Source organism: Rhamphochromis sp. 'chilingali' (genome assembly GCF_963969265.1).
Source record: "Rhamphochromis sp. 'chilingali' genome assembly, chromosome: 15".
NCBI classification, from domain to species: Eukaryota; Metazoa; Chordata; class Actinopteri; order Cichliformes; family Cichlidae; genus Rhamphochromis; species Rhamphochromis sp. 'chilingali'.
In genome coordinates, this window is record NC_137942.1 from 27,848,157 (window position 1) to 27,863,210 (window position 15,054).

At 45.4% G+C, this 15,054-nt stretch overlaps 1 protein-coding gene across 2 annotated transcripts; it reads right to left on the reverse strand.

Moving 5' to 3' along the window:
• Positions 1–321: 321 nt before the first annotated feature.
• nfil3-2 (nuclear factor, interleukin 3 regulated, member 2) lies at positions 322–11,465 on the reverse strand. 2 transcript variants are annotated; one of them, XM_080906529.1, is made up of 2 exons: positions 11,169–11,465; positions 322–4,901 (listed from the first exon to the last, which is right to left on the reverse strand). In XM_080906529.1, the coding sequence occupies exon 2, from the start codon at positions 4,362–4,364 to the stop codon at positions 2,493–2,495; it is 1,872 nt and encodes a 623-aa protein (XP_080762655.1). In that variant the 5' UTR covers positions 4,365–4,901; positions 11,169–11,465; the 3' UTR covers positions 322–2,492. The 2 variants fall into 2 exon arrangements, with proteins under 2 accessions (XP_080762655.1, XP_080762654.1); XM_080906528.1 differs by lacking the exon at positions 11,169–11,465 and adding an exon at positions 9,958–10,304.
• Between the last annotated feature and the right edge of the window lie 3,589 nt (positions 11,466–15,054).

Genomic DNA, 15,054 nt, shown 5'->3' on the forward strand with positions numbered 1-15,054 from the left:
TTAAAAACCAAGGGTATGCCAATGTGCTTAACAAGTAAAATAGAGATGACTCTTGCATAAGGTTCATGGATCATCATCTCAGTTGATAGCAGAAACTAGGCTGCCAGCTTGGATATGGTGCCTACAGACTGTGTTTTTGTACACTGCCAGCCAAGAGTCGTACACAGATCCAAACGACTGCTCACTTCAGTGTCAGCCGTGTGCAGCGGGCTGTAAAAGTCAGTGGATAAGGTGGATATGAACGTGCACGTAGCATCAATGTAGGTGCGATTGCATTAAGCCACCAAAACACAAACAAGGACAAACAAGAATTTTTCTTGATATGTTGACGGGTCAACATTATTTCTTTTTTATTTGAGTTTTCTTGAAATGCTCCCATCTTCCACAATGAACATTAGTGTCTTTACATATGTCAAAAGGAAGCGATGGTAATGACCAACCAGACCAACCACCACCCATCTCTACACACCACACTATCTTTGCCTTTTTTCTTTTCTTTTTTTTTGTCCTTGTCTTTTTCATTAAAACCATCAGCAAAACCACAAACATTACTGATTAATACACACTGAAAAGGGTGGGGGGAGCGTAATGAGGCAAATACATGTCATCACAGTCAGTAGGAAAAAAGACACAGTATAGAGGAAAACAGAACATCACCTCTTGACTATAAAACAAAACAAAACAAAACAGGATATAAAAACCAATGAAACAAACGTTACAGTGTTGTTTGAGGGCGGGGAGGGGAAACTTTACATTTATACACAAGCACCAAAAAGCCAAACATGGTACATAGACTTTTTTCTTTTAAAAACTAGAATCCAGTGAAGGCAATTCAGCACTGCCCAGTAGCAGAACTACCACGAATAACCCCTGATAATGAACAACGGAGAAAAATGGGAAACAAGGGAAGTGCCCTCTCTTCGTTCATTTCAGAATTGTTTACTCGATCGAAGAGTTAGAGAACTTCGCTGTAGCGTCAGCTTATGAGCTGTATTAACTCAGTTACGCATGTTGAATGCGAGCCATAGGGGCCATGCTTGGTCACACTACAAAACCACTTTTTCATGACAATAAAAGTAAACAGTAGTTGTGGAGGGCTCTTTTCTTAGGTGTTTCCACAAGAGGAACTTTGAGACTCAGTGCACTGTAGTGTGTTTCATAAGAATGTGACTTAATTCCTCCTGCTTTCGTTCATGCCTCCCAAGCGTCCCATGTCTGACGTGAAAGTTCAAAATCAAGGCTGCAGTATGCATCTAAAAAGAGCTGTACACATTCTCCATCTATGTTCCTGTGGGCTTTTTCTACAGTGATGGGCGTGTGAAGGGAGGGGAAATAAATACACTGGGCCAGTGAATGGTAACAACAAGAAGAAGATATGGTCGATAAAGCTCAAATGAACTAAAGGCTCATAGCCTGCAGCTGGTGAAGTCCACCGAATATTTAAAGGCTGGTTAAAGGTAAGAAAATTCAAAGATTCTTTTTTCTTTTTTTAACGAGGCCTTTGCCTCAGGGAACAACACGTTCTCCATTCAGTGCTGTTGGCGCTCCAAAATGGACGGCCGTTTAAGTGTAAACTAGGCATTAACTAACCGATTAATGCTAAAGCTCAACAATCAAGTGAGAGGTGATTCAAATCGAATGGGTCCTGTAGCCACAGTAGACAATGAAGAGAGTCGATTCGAGACAGGAGGGTCGCTTTCAGAATCCTCCAAAGATTTGTTGCAGTTTTTTTTGTTTTGTTTTTTGTTTTTTTGGTTCAATTTGTATTCAAATTTGTTTTGTAAAATATATGTTTAAAATAGATACATATATTCATATATCACAGTACTATACAAACCAAGTGCTTAAAAAATAAAGGTGATGGTGATCTTTTGAGAAATAATGGAGATGACTGGGGAAAGCATGGGGTGGTAGAGGTAGGGTCTGGGAAGAGGTATGGAACTTCTTATTGATAGTATTGTTGGTGCTTCTTTGGTCGAGGGAATGTCCCCAGTATATGTTTGCATTTGATTTTAATTAAGGCAGATAGCCATACACGTGTATGCTCCTCTACAGTCGGATATGTACCAAAATTTTAGCACTGATAAAGCCTGAAGCGTTTATTTTTCTACATTCTTTATTTGTGTTTTTGTTATCAAAATGTGCTTTCACTGATGTACTCAACTGTATATTGTTGGATGACAAAAGTAGAAAAAGTGGACAGTTCCATTCCTCTTCTCATCACATAAACAAAAGTGCATCTGTAAGTATGGAGAGGATGTAAGAAATTACAACTCTGTACAATATATACAAATATAATACAGCCCTACAAGATGATCAGCCTCGTTGGGTGGGAGTGGAGTAGAAAAGCTAAGTTTCCTGTCCCGAGGGCTGAAAAGGGGTGAGTCAATCATAGGGCAAAAGGCATGATGGCAGGGTAGTTCTTCGATGAGAAATTGTGTCTTTGAGTCATTGAAGTTGTCATAACGACTTCAACTAAAAGTCCATGTCACCTAATCGCGCCTCTTGTTCCTTCGTCCACCTGTCTCCTTTTTTCCACCTTCCTTCCTGGCCCCCTCCCCTGAGGCCGCCTGTTTACAACCTCCGCCTGAGCTCTCTTGCTTAATGTTTCGTGGGGGCGTCAGGGACAAGTAGGGATGCTGGGGGAGAGGTGGCGGCGTAGCGGAGGGAGGGGTGGTTGGGGACTCTTGGCCGGAGCAGTTGCTGCCGCTACTGCTGCTGCTGCCGGTGCTCATGGCCCGGTGTTTGAGTCTCAGTTTGTGGGGCAAAGCGGTTCCCCTCACCTCCCCCTGAGGGTCCCAGCACTGAGCCTGAGGGCCCTGGGAGGAGGGCAGAGGCGAGGCAGGTTGGTGGATGGTAAGATGCGGGTTGTGGAAGCTGCCCATTTCTGAGCACAACGAGGAGGGAAGCTCATCGTCGTCTGTGGATGCCTCTTTTTCTGGACTGCAAGGATCTCCTTCACTGGATGTGGCCTCCTTACAAGAGGAGGTTGATTGGCCTTGGTAATAAGCCTCATGCCTGGGCCCGCCCTCATAAGTAAGAACAGGTGGCTCCTCGTCTTGTGTGCTGAGGTATGAGTGAGGCTGCTGGAGATGGTGGTACAAGTGTGAGTGGCTGACACCCTCCACTTGTTTGTGGTGGAGCTCCGCAGATGAATCGCTCTCCTGATGCTGCTCCTGCTGCAGTTGCTGCTGGGGGAGTTGGCAAACACGGTACACCTGTCTCTCTCTAGCCTCATTACGGCAGTCTGAGAGCTCATACGGAGGGGAATCTAATGTCTTCCTCTCAAGCTGCTTCGTCACCTCGGCCACTGTTTCCGTGGAGCTCTCTGTAATGGGCTGTTGGCTAGCACACACTTGGCTGCCGGTGCTGCCCTGCTTCTGCACGTTCAGCAGCTCGGCATCCTGCGTCCTGGTCAAGGAGTCCACGGGATAAGAGGCACTGCTGGCACCGTACAGAATGACGCTCCTCTGGGCAGCAGGCGGATGAGAGGCGGCCTGGCTGACAGTGTTGATAGAGGTAACGGGCTCCTGATGGGGTTGGGGCTGTTGGTGAAGGTGGTGCTGCTGCTGCTCTTGGCTGTGATATGTAGCCTCTAACTCCTGAGAATGCTGCTGGATCTGGTGGTGGGTGGGCACAGAGGCCAGTCCACGGTGGATGTTAAACATGATCTGGGTGGTGGTGCCGTTGGCGATGTCCATCTCCAGCCTGTCACCTTCCTGCTTGATCTCAAAGGGGATTGGCTCTGGGCTGTCTCTGGAGGAGCCGTCAGACATGTCAGAGAGGGAACCACGTGGAGAGTATTTCACCAGCTGCCTGTGGCCTTCACTGCGTCCCGACTGCTCCGTTTCAGAGGAGTCAGAGTTCACCATCACCTGAGAACCACTAGAGTAACCACTGGAGTAGTACTGAGTTGAGGAGGAGGAGGAACCTCCATTTCCTGCGTTGCTACCCGCACTGATTTGTTGACTCTTTTCAATGTAGGAGGCAGTGCTTATTAAGCCGAAGCGCAGCTTCAGCTGGAGCAGCTCTGTCTTGAGCCTCACATTCTCATCGTTCAGTGCAATGACGCGGTTCTCCAGAACCATATCATTGAGACGCCGCTTCTCCCGGGAGCGCTTGGCGGCCTCGTTGTTTTTACGGCGCTTCTCCCAGTAGGAGGCGTCCTTTTTCTCATCGGAAATGAACTCCCGCTTTCGCCTGCAGGTCATGTTGGGCTTGGGTTTGATGAGACGCCCCATACGAGTTGGAGTCCCTTGGATAGAAGGCAGAGACTCTTCATAACCGCTGAAGGTCTCAAGGCAGTTTAGGTTATTCCCTGAGTTTTTGTTTAACGTTTTGAGAGCCGATGTTAGATTTTCCATTTTTGTCGAGAGGCAGCCAGTTTGAAATGTTGCTGGGTGAACTGAGTGAAGAATTAGGCCAGAGGTTAAAGGTGGGGGTGGGGAGAGGTTGGGGTAGTGATGAAAACAACTGGTCTCCCAAGGCTCTGGGTCTAGTTATTGTAGATGTGGTATACTTATGCCAGGTAAACAGTCAAGTGTCCAAATTAGCCAAAAAGATAAAGAACAACTGTAGCTCAGCATTAGCAACCCACATTTATCCACTTGAAGGGTTATCAATTCAGTGTCCGAGCTCCTCGGAGTACTACAGACCCAAAGCAGTTCAGATCAGTCCTTTAGTTCCCTCTTTTTCTTCCCAAATTCTTGCTTTAGTTGGTTGTTAAAGGTTTAGCATAGAGCACACGGAGCTAAACTGGCAAGGAGGTGTCCCAGATCTCCACGTAAACAGCAGGATGTAGGTCGGCCTGTCTACCTCAGCGTGTCAGTCTCTTGGGGAGCGCCGCTCTCCCTCCCTCCGTCTTTCTCTGTTCTCTCTGCAGTTGACTGCAAGATGAAAGCCTGCAGAGATAAAAAACAGAAAAAAAAAACATTTGTTAATCCACTGCTGACTGCTGCTGTTCCATCCTGCAGCCTCACATCAGAACTACAGTTATTTGAACTTTTTTTTTTTTTTTATCATTTTCCAGCTTCTTTTGGCATGCAAAATAATATAATAAATACATGTCTATAACAGAAAAGCTTTCCTCTGCTGTTGGGATGTCTGGCCTTTACTGAGTGTGTCGCCCCTGGCAACCAGTGAATAGATGCTAGACCTCACTGTCTGACCTTTCGGCCTTGCTATTGATCCGATCCGTCTGGAACCTATGACCCCCGGCCCGGTCATGTTGACTTTTGTGATGCAATGTGAGCAGTGGGTTCATCGCCAGGCTGATGATCCTGTTTTGTTTCAACACCCAGGATTTAAAAAACACACTTGTTCAACGCTGCATGCTAAAATGTCGCAAGGTCTGAGCTAATAAGGTTTTATGTAGGCGGCTGAGGGCAAAACTAAAGCCTTGTAAATTAAATAGAAGTATATCGCAATCGAGGCAGGCACACACACATGAAATAAAAACACAGAAATTGCATCAGTCTGGGACATGTTGAGAGCATGAAAACTAAACTGTTTAAGGATTAGCTCTTTTTTTGTTTTGCCAGATGAATATGTGGGCCAGACAGAGCAAACAGTGAGTCAGTCTCAGAGCCGTGGGGTTCCCTGACACACACACCAGACTGGCTCTCCACTGAGAAACCCCATCCACAAACACTGCTACCCCCCGCCTTGGTTCATCCGCACAGGAATGTGACAGCATTCTTTTCCGAAACAACTCAGTGCCAAATCGATGATGCAGAGTGAGCAGATAAGGCAGACAAAGGCATCGTTAATGCAGGTCAAGGATAAAAAAGCTGAAGAGAGATATGGAGGTGTGGGGGGCAGCTGGGAGGTGGGGCTTTGATAAATATAGGTCAGTGGCCCCAGGAAAGAAGGGAGGCGGGAAGCAGAAACACAGGCTGGGATAACACAGAATCGTTTGATTGGGGGTAAAATGCGAGGGTGGTCAGACCATGGCGAGGAACACCTCAGCGCTCAGTAATTAGCTGAACAGGTGCACCTTTATACCAAAGTAGTACAATTCTGCTGATTTTGAGGCTACGCAGAATTAAGCAAATCAGCAATTCTTCTAAATGCTTCCATCTGTTTAAAGGCTCGGTGGCTCGGTGGTGTTCAAAGTCAGTTGGTTTGTTGGTCCACAACTTTGGATTGGAGCTAAGTATCTCAACAGCTAGGCCACATTTCCTACATTTTCTAGAGCTATCAAAATGGTTCAATTATCCCATTAAGCATCTCAGTATTGCCTGGATAGATTGGCACAGACTTTTTGTGCAAATTGTAATGATCTGTTACTCCCCCAATTTCCACACTGAGATTTGTGATTTCTGACAACTTTTGTGATTTGTAATGTGACCTGACAGACTCCTGTTGCAAAAATAATTAGGCAGCGCATGCAGTTGTTGTTCTTCTGCATGACTTGTTCTTTCAGAGGTGTCAGACAGCAACAATTCTCCCTGCTCTTAAATGAACTGGTCCAATTGGAAAAGCGCCTAAAAACTCGGGAGGTCAAGCTTATCAAGTTGCATAGAAAATGGAATGGTAATCTCATCCCAAGTGCAGCAAATCATCTGCATTTCCAGGTTGAAGTGCGTAAGCGCTGCTGTTACACTGTGACAATCTGTAATTTCATAATCTAGTGAGATATTTGCAGTGACTGTGCTCTGCTTGTCCTGTGGATTTCATATTGTTACGTAACTCCTCACAATAAACACGGATTTCAGCCCACTTTTTTTTTAGTTCTCATATACAGAAGAAACCAGACTAACTATAAAACAGGGCCACAAGTTTTGGCTTTTTGAAACTGTCTTTCAGAGTAATCCAATAAAAGCTACATTAGAGTTACACCATATTTGAAAGTCTCAGCTGAATGGTTTAAGGGTGTCCTCGTGAGCCTCCGACATGTGGCTGCTGGGCACGGCAACGCAAGAACGAGGGTAGAAACTGTTTCTCAGCCTGTCCCACTGACCCACAAACTGGGGACCGACCGCACTCTGTAAATACGTCTTAGCTGCCTCCAACTGTACGGCCTGCTGGAATATAGGTCAGCCCAGCAGTGGAGAGGTGAAGAGACAAGGGAGGGGCTGACAAAAAAGAAAGACAAAAAAGAAAAGAAAAAAAGAAGGATGCATGGAAAATGAGAGCATTGTGCAAATATAGACAGAGGTGAGAGCAAGTGGAGCGAAGACAAAGAAACGAAGAGGAATCAGTGAGGGAGAGTTAAAACAAAGAAAAGGGATGGAGATGAGATTATACTGTAGCTGGATGGGGGTGGGTGAGTGTTGGGGGGGGGGGGGGGGGTAAACAGTGGCAATTGCGACAGTGTTGGTATTGCATCAGAAGAAGGATCACCCATAGCAACAAAAAGGGGGAGAAAGAAGGGGGTTAGCCAATCATATTGGACTTTGTCTCAATGTTTCTGGACCAGTGGCTTGACACGACCCGAAGCAGATGGTGAGAAAACCATGTTCCGTAACAAAAGGAGGGTCGACTGACGTCACGTGAACATTATTCCACATCTCGTCTACAGTCAGGACGAGCCAGACGCATGAATTAACTCCTCTGTTTAATTAACTCACAGTGGAGGCTCGTGCTTTTTTTCCTTTTTATTTGTCTCTCCCTCTTTTGCACCTTCAAATATTCAGGCTGTGTGAATGAGCATGAATCATAGCAGAAGGTGTTGATGCTCTTCTTTCACTACTGAGCCTGCGTTACGTTTCATGTGTGCGCCATCAGAAAGAAACAATAGATTTCACATCTCCAAAGATGCTTTAAAACCCACAAAGGCATCGCCGCCAAGAACGAAGCGCAAAGTGTTTCATTTTGCATGCGTTTGAACCACACTGCCTAACCTCTGCACACAGTTCCTCAACCTAGACCGCTCTTTCCAGTCTATCATCTAGTCTCCACAAGTCACTGCCAGGTTTCTGTGGCACTTGTGGAATGATAGCACGGTAAAAGAATCCAAGTCGCCCCCGCCCGCACAACCACAGGGGCCGAACCGCAAGAGTCTAAATGTGGCAGTGAGCTTTGGAAATAGTGAAGTCAGTTCAAAAGCCAGCACACGTGTTTCTGTGGAGCACTTCAGGAAATGGGTTGCAGGTCTGACATAAAAGGAGAAGGGTGTGTGCACATGGGTCGGGGGTGCACATGCTTCAGAGAAAAGGCAAATGATGAAACCGCTGTCCAACCCCCCCAACCAGCCACTCACCCTTAGGAAAAATGCAATTTAAGGCACATGGTGCAGTGCCCCTGGGGGGGGGGGGGGGGGGGGGGGTGTGTTAACTTTATATAAAGGCTTGGACAGCATGCCATCAAGGCAAGGCAGAGTGCTCTGTAAGCTTGTTCCATGAACACAGGCCATATCACTCTGGATACTCAGCCTCTCTCCAAAAGGAAAAAAAGAAAAAGAAAGCAGAGGGACTCAGTCCATGTGTTGCACCAGTCACATGTGCTCCATTGGCCTACTAAATGCTGTAATTCGCCTCTGTGCTGGATCCAAACCGCAGCACAATAACAAAGCACAAACCCTCATCTTTTATCATCTTACATGTGCCAGGAAACCCCGAGAAAGCCGAGAGGCCGCAAAGTAGGACAGCATGGAAACCACGCCATACTCCTGACCATGAACTCTATTTAGGCTGGATAAAGAAAGGTTTTATCTGTTTTATTTTTTCAGAACTAGATTAAAAGAGGGAGTTGGCTCAGTCGCGCAATGCAATGATGCAATAGTCGTGGAATGACATGAAAGTTTTTTTGTTTCTTTCTTTCTTCCTCTTTTCAAAAATGTACACGTGTTAAAATGAAGCTGCTCGCAGTGCCACTTTTCTATTTCTGCATGACCGCCTCGTTTCTTTGTTACGGCGGGGCGAGGATTTATTTTGGTGGTGTTCTGATTCTGCCTTCCTCGTCAGCGGCAGTGGTGCGCCTCATCCCCTCCTCTCCACCCACCCCAGGACAGATGTGACCTACATTCTTAGCTGGCATAGAGACCCAGTGTGTGCGCCAACCAATTGGCAGCGACCTCTGCGCAGCAAAGCGCAGCGCTGCTTCGCCGCAGACTACGAGCTTCCGCAGATTGCATAATCTGCCCCTTTCTTTAATCCATTTGTTATTTAATTAATTTATTATGCAACCTGGAACCTTTGTTTAACACACCGCATATACACTGTGGCCACAGCGTGACCCCCAAACTGCGTGAAATCCCTTTAAGGAACGCATCGCTCCGCTGAGGACGGGGAAGCCGACCCACAGCAAAAACCTGAAATCATTTTTGTTTCTCTTTCTAAATCTGCTGTTTATACCATGCGGTGTGTAAAAACACCCGCACGCTGCTGGAGCGGAGATCTGGAAGAGAACAACGGGTACGATGCCCACGTGCTGTGTAAACCGCACAAAGCTGTTTGGGGAGATGAAGCCAAGGTGACTTTCAAAACAAACCCAAGCCGTAGAGTTACTTGTTACTAGCCGTAGAGTTACTAGTGCCTGAATTCAGCCCCCGCTCTAGTTGAGGAATGTTGCGGCTTCAGCCGGTGCTGACCTGCGGTGAAGCGCGGCTCATGTTCAACGTTATAATATCCTGATGCGTATTTACACCAGGCGGACCCACGGAAGACCCAGAAATAAATAAATCTGAGCCAGTGAGCAGCCCAGTCAGAGAAACATGTCCCCCCACATTCCTCCTTTGTTGGACCGTCTAACAAATCGTGTTCGTGCACAGCGGATTCTCGGTTATCTTAGGAAAAGCGTGTATCCCAACTCTGCCGCAAAATTTACCCACCGCCTCAAAATCGCCTTCCAAGCGAAACTCGACAAGCTTTCCACGCGCTGCCATATTTACGAAAAATAAGCACGCGTCTATTGTAGCTGTCTGCCGAGCTACTGAGGAACACCAAGAAACATCTGACCCACATTTGATCCAGATGTTCTGATCCACACACACACATACATACACGCGCGCCTCACCTCGCACTCGGCTGCACTCATCGGAGCCCGTGAACTTCACCATTCCTCAAACGCGATCCACGCTGGCTCCCATCAGTCCGAGCCGGGGTTGTAAACAAAGGAGAGACAAGCAGAGCCGAGCGTCCGTGCGTATCCACGCGATCATGCCTCGATCACGCGTGTCGGTGTGCTCCGGTTTGTATTGTGCTTGCTTCAGACTAATACGAGCCTACGGGCCACTAAAGGGTTAAGGAGGGCTGCACAGCCGCGTTAACCTTTACAAAGAGCTGCTACACGTGACAGAGAGAAGTGTGTCCTCGGAGCCTGCATGGGATTTTTCCAGCTGTCTGCACGGACTAGCCTACTAACCCAAAAGAAAGCGAGGACAGATTTGTAGCTGCTCCAGAGCCCCGCAGCACGTAAACCCGACTCTTATTCACGCAGCTTTTGCAAAAACAACAACAACAACAATAATAATTATTGTGAATAATAATTTATTATTATTATTATTATTATTATTATTATTATTATTATAAGACCAAAAAGAAGGGTGTATAATCTGGTGGAGTTCCCATTAATATCAAGTATTAGCCTATATATTTATTATTATCAGCCTATTTATAGGTCTGGTAATAATAACTGTTATTAAATATGATATAACTGCACCATGTATTCAGGTTAAATAACAATTACGTGAGCCACGTGTGTTACGAAAGCAGGTGTGCGGGTTAAGCACAGCAGATTGGCTCCTAAAAGCACCACAACAAACCATGAATATTCAATTTGGGCATGCGCGCTAAGAAGCGGATGCGTTGACCCTGCCTACAACTCCGCTCCACGGCGGGCTGTCCGCACTCACCTGCCCCTGCTTCCACCAAGCAGCCGCACCTTTTTTTTCTTTCTTTCTGAAGGAATCCCATAATCTTTTTGCAAAGCCCCCCGATCCCCCCCGATCCCCCCCGGTCCCCCACACCGACTTCCTCCCATCCGCTTCCTCTCTCTGACACAGATCCTCATATAGCTCCATACACTCTCAAGGAGGCGGGGTACAGCCTCGCCTTGACATTGAGGCGAACACATCCAGGCACCAAAACAAATTGTAAACGCGGCGACCAGCTGCTCAGAGGAAAAAAGCAACTCAAGAATATATATATATATATATATATATGCTCTGATCCACACACACATACATGTATTGGGCATGTATGCACCAGTCAATAACAACAACTTACCTTTTTGCTTTAAAAGCGACAGGATCCACACACAGTCCGGCTCCTGCCCAACAGTCCGCTTTGCTGGCTCTGTCTCTCTCTCCTTACAGTATCTCCCTCTCTCTGTCACACACACACGCCGTTTGCCACTTTGAAAACACCAGCTCTCCCGATTAGTGCAGGTATATGCGAGAGTGAGAACACAGTGCCTTGTTTTGAGCGCACTCCTCATGTCATGTTTGCTCCAATTCCTCCCTCCCTCCAACTCTCTCTCTCTCTCTCTCTTTCGCTCTCTCGCTCTCCCTCCGTGTGTGTGTGTCTCTGAATGTATGTTAGTAGGTCAGTTGTTGCATAACAGGACGCTTTGGGTGCCTAGTCACGTTTTTTTGTTTCTCTCTCGGATGTGGCCCCCTCCCTGTCTCTTTCTTCTTGCCTTCAAATCCTGTTTGGGGTGGGGGTGGGGTGGGGTCAGGGGTAGTGTGTGTGTGTGTGTGTGTGTGGGGGGGGTTCAGGGGGAGGAGACAGGTCCAGTAGGGGAGGGACTATGCTCAAAGGCAATTTCAGCCAGATGAGGGCATATGATACCCATAATGAGATTGCTAGATATTGAAAAAGCACACACACACAGACAGGCTGGTCCGGGGAAATCAGAGTCGCATCCTCTGTGCAGATACCCAACTTGACATGCCTGCCACGCAGCTTCTTGAGTGTGCTAGTCAACCTGCTTTTAAAAGTGAAAAGATCAATTTGACATTTCAGCTGAGCCCGACAACACTGACAACACCAAAGCTTCAGCAGCTGGGCAGTTTGGCTTTAACTTGTAATTTGCACTGTTGCCCCATTTTAACCATACGCCACAACCTTCTATGTAACCTGATGTGCACCTCCTGAGAAACGTAACTACACGTGTACCGCATAACACAGGTGTGGGCAACTCCAGGCCTCGAGGGCCGGTGTCCTGCAGGTTTTAGATGTCACCCTGGGTCAACACACCTGAATTAAATGATGAGTTCATTACCAGGCCACTGGAGAACTTCAAGACATGTTGAGGAGGTCATTTAGCCATTTAAATCAGCTGTGTTGGATCAAGGACACATCTAAACCTGAAGGACACTGACCCTTGAGGCCTGGAGTTTCCCACCCCTGGCATAACGCAACAACTTGAATAGTGTGGGAGGTTGGATAAAAGGAGTTTCCAGTTACTATGTAAGTTAGGACGACTGGAAATAAAGGGGCACCCATCCTACATGGGATCTGCAAAAGTACCCTACATGGCTTCTTACTGAGCACTGGGAAGCACAAGAACTGTGAGAAGTACAGTTTTTGGATTTAATATTCTTGAACATTTGAATATTTCCTCTTTGTCTTATTTTATATCAACTTTTCACTCCATTTCCAAGTAGGATGCTTTAGAGCAGGGAAACACATTTTATATTGAAGACTACATAAATTTGATCTTAAGTGAATCTTCCCATCCTGTCTGCATAAAGACATTTACCTACGCATGTAATCCCAAAGCTAGAAGTGCAGTTCCAACAGCGTGTCCTAGATTTCCCACATGATATAGAAATAGTGCTGTAGTGAGTGAAAAAAATCTGAAAATCTAAATTATAAGAAATTGATGTGTAAAATTATAGAAAAAAATTGTGGTAGCTCACATTTTTTTGTTTGTGTACCCAGTGTAGAAAAACTGAAATTTCTTCAATCACTGGTGAAAAAACAGGAACTTCTCTGGTATTTAATGTTTAGTTATTACTTAATTACTGTGGTGGGGCATAGCCAAAAAAAGCTGTCAAATTTACATTTAAAATACATTTAAAAGTACATAAAGTTATGTCTTCTCTCACATTTTCCAACGCCATCCAGTGGGCCGAGTTTTTGGCGGGCTCATTTTGACCCCCAGGCCTTTTGTTTGATACCAGTGTTTTAGAGGCTATGAATACATGATATAAGTCAGCTTTAGAAATATCTAATTATTTAATCTTGTGTAAATCTTGGCAGTTCTTGCTGACATTAACATAAAAAACAGATATGTGAGAGGTAAAGCAGCATGACATTAAAAAATCTCTTAAAAAACAAGTACCAGTTTCTCCCACAGGAACTTACTTCAGTACTTTGAGGTCATGCTCGTGTATTTCTACCTCAGTGCACATTTGAATATAGCGTTTTAAATGTAATCCAACACAAAATAAGTCAAAGTTGACTTTCAGTAAAAAAGGCAGAGGTATTTCCAGTCTGCTGGTGCAAACTCAAACTGGAAATATGATTTAATTGAGGAAAAAACAATGATAAAAATAATGTCTTTCATTTTTCAAGTTCAGGCAACACGTGACGTGTGTGCGGCACGTGCTGCCTCTTTGGCCTCCAGCTACCTCGCCGATGGGGCAGTTTTGACTTCTTTTGTTGTCACTCAGGGAAGAACTTTTGGGCAAACCTGTGCGTGACCTTTAGAGGAAACCATGGACATTTTAGTCAGTGTTGCAAGTGGACGAACGCAAGTGAAAATCTTTAGTTTTGTTATGTTGGAGGTGTTTCCTGGCAGTCACGGTTCTTGCATTCGCAGAACTGCTCCGCGTACAGTATGTTCCCAAATGACTGTGCTCAATAATCCAGTCAAACCAGCTCACCTGGACTCATTGTAAGCATGTTGTGTAATTTTGATTAGTCCTCACCGCAAGCAGGAATGTGTGTCATGCTCAGAGGTGTAAAGTCTGGAGGAGGCTCAAACAAAGAGGAGAACAGTTAAGCTATTTGGTTCATCTTACTTCTCCACTTTAAACAACGCCCATTTGGTTTGGCTTATGAGTGGGCTGAATGGATACCTGTCAGTGTGGCATGCAGGGGGACTGGATCAGAGACAGACTCACACCAGGAAGTGTGACTAACGTACTGGACGGGACTAATCAGCAATGTAATTGAGTTGTGATTTACAAAGACAATATATCAAACACTGCAACACCTTAAAACAAACAAACAAACCACCAGCTAGAACTACAAATATACTCACTAGCCTCTTTATTAGGTATACCTGTTCATCCGATTGTTATGCTACAAAAAATTAAGGCCATTCTGAAAACACCCAACTATTACATCCCAGTACTATAGCAAGGTGTACCTGAAAAAGTAGCATTAGTTGAAAGTTGAAACCCACCCAAAACAAAACGCAGGAACAGAAGCACATTTCCCATTGTGGTGCATCACCCCTACTTTCAGGAAACACAGCAGCTGCATGTTTCTCTACATCGTTCTGCAGATGTTTTCACTGGGTGACAGGTGAGGAGTGCAGATGGGCCGCACTCTTTTTCTGCAGAAATATATTACCAGCGTCCATCTTTGTTTTGCCCATTTAAAAAAAAAAAAAAAATGTTACAAATTGAAAATAAGCATGTATGTGGTAATCTGGGCGTAAAAGCCTGGTGATGTACCCTTTGAATGCAGTTTGGATCATCACCGGAGCGCCTCTGTGTGAGATAGCCCTGCTGCAGACACAGTGATGCTTCAGGCTCTCGGTAAAATGTGCATTATCCACAGAGTGATTTAAATTGGCAAAAGATTGCCTGAACGGCTGCCTTAAAGGCTGACTTCTGCTGCGGATGTGTTCATTATCTCCTTTTATCTTCAAGGCTGCGCTCTTCTTTTTTATGTCAGTGTCAAAAAAAGAAAAAGAAAGAAAAAGAATGGTTTGTGTGAGTGTTCACAATGAGAAATTGATCCTCTTTCACTAAAACATGAGGAAATTCCAGCGTATTACTTTAAGAATTGCAAGTTAAATACGTGTCAGTAATCGCAATTAGGCCATCTCTTTTTTCCTCCCCTGGCTTGAAGCATGTGTACGACTTTTCACCTTTTAAATGAGGAATTCCTTTTTTCCCTCTGAGCTCTAGTTTGATAAAAACACACCACCTAA

Bases quoted from the DNA above. Each gene is read 5' to 3' on its own strand.
- nfil3-2 (XM_080906529.1), bottom strand. From the start codon at position 4,364: ATGGAAAATCTAACATCGGCTCTCAAAACGTTAAACAAAAACTCAGGG.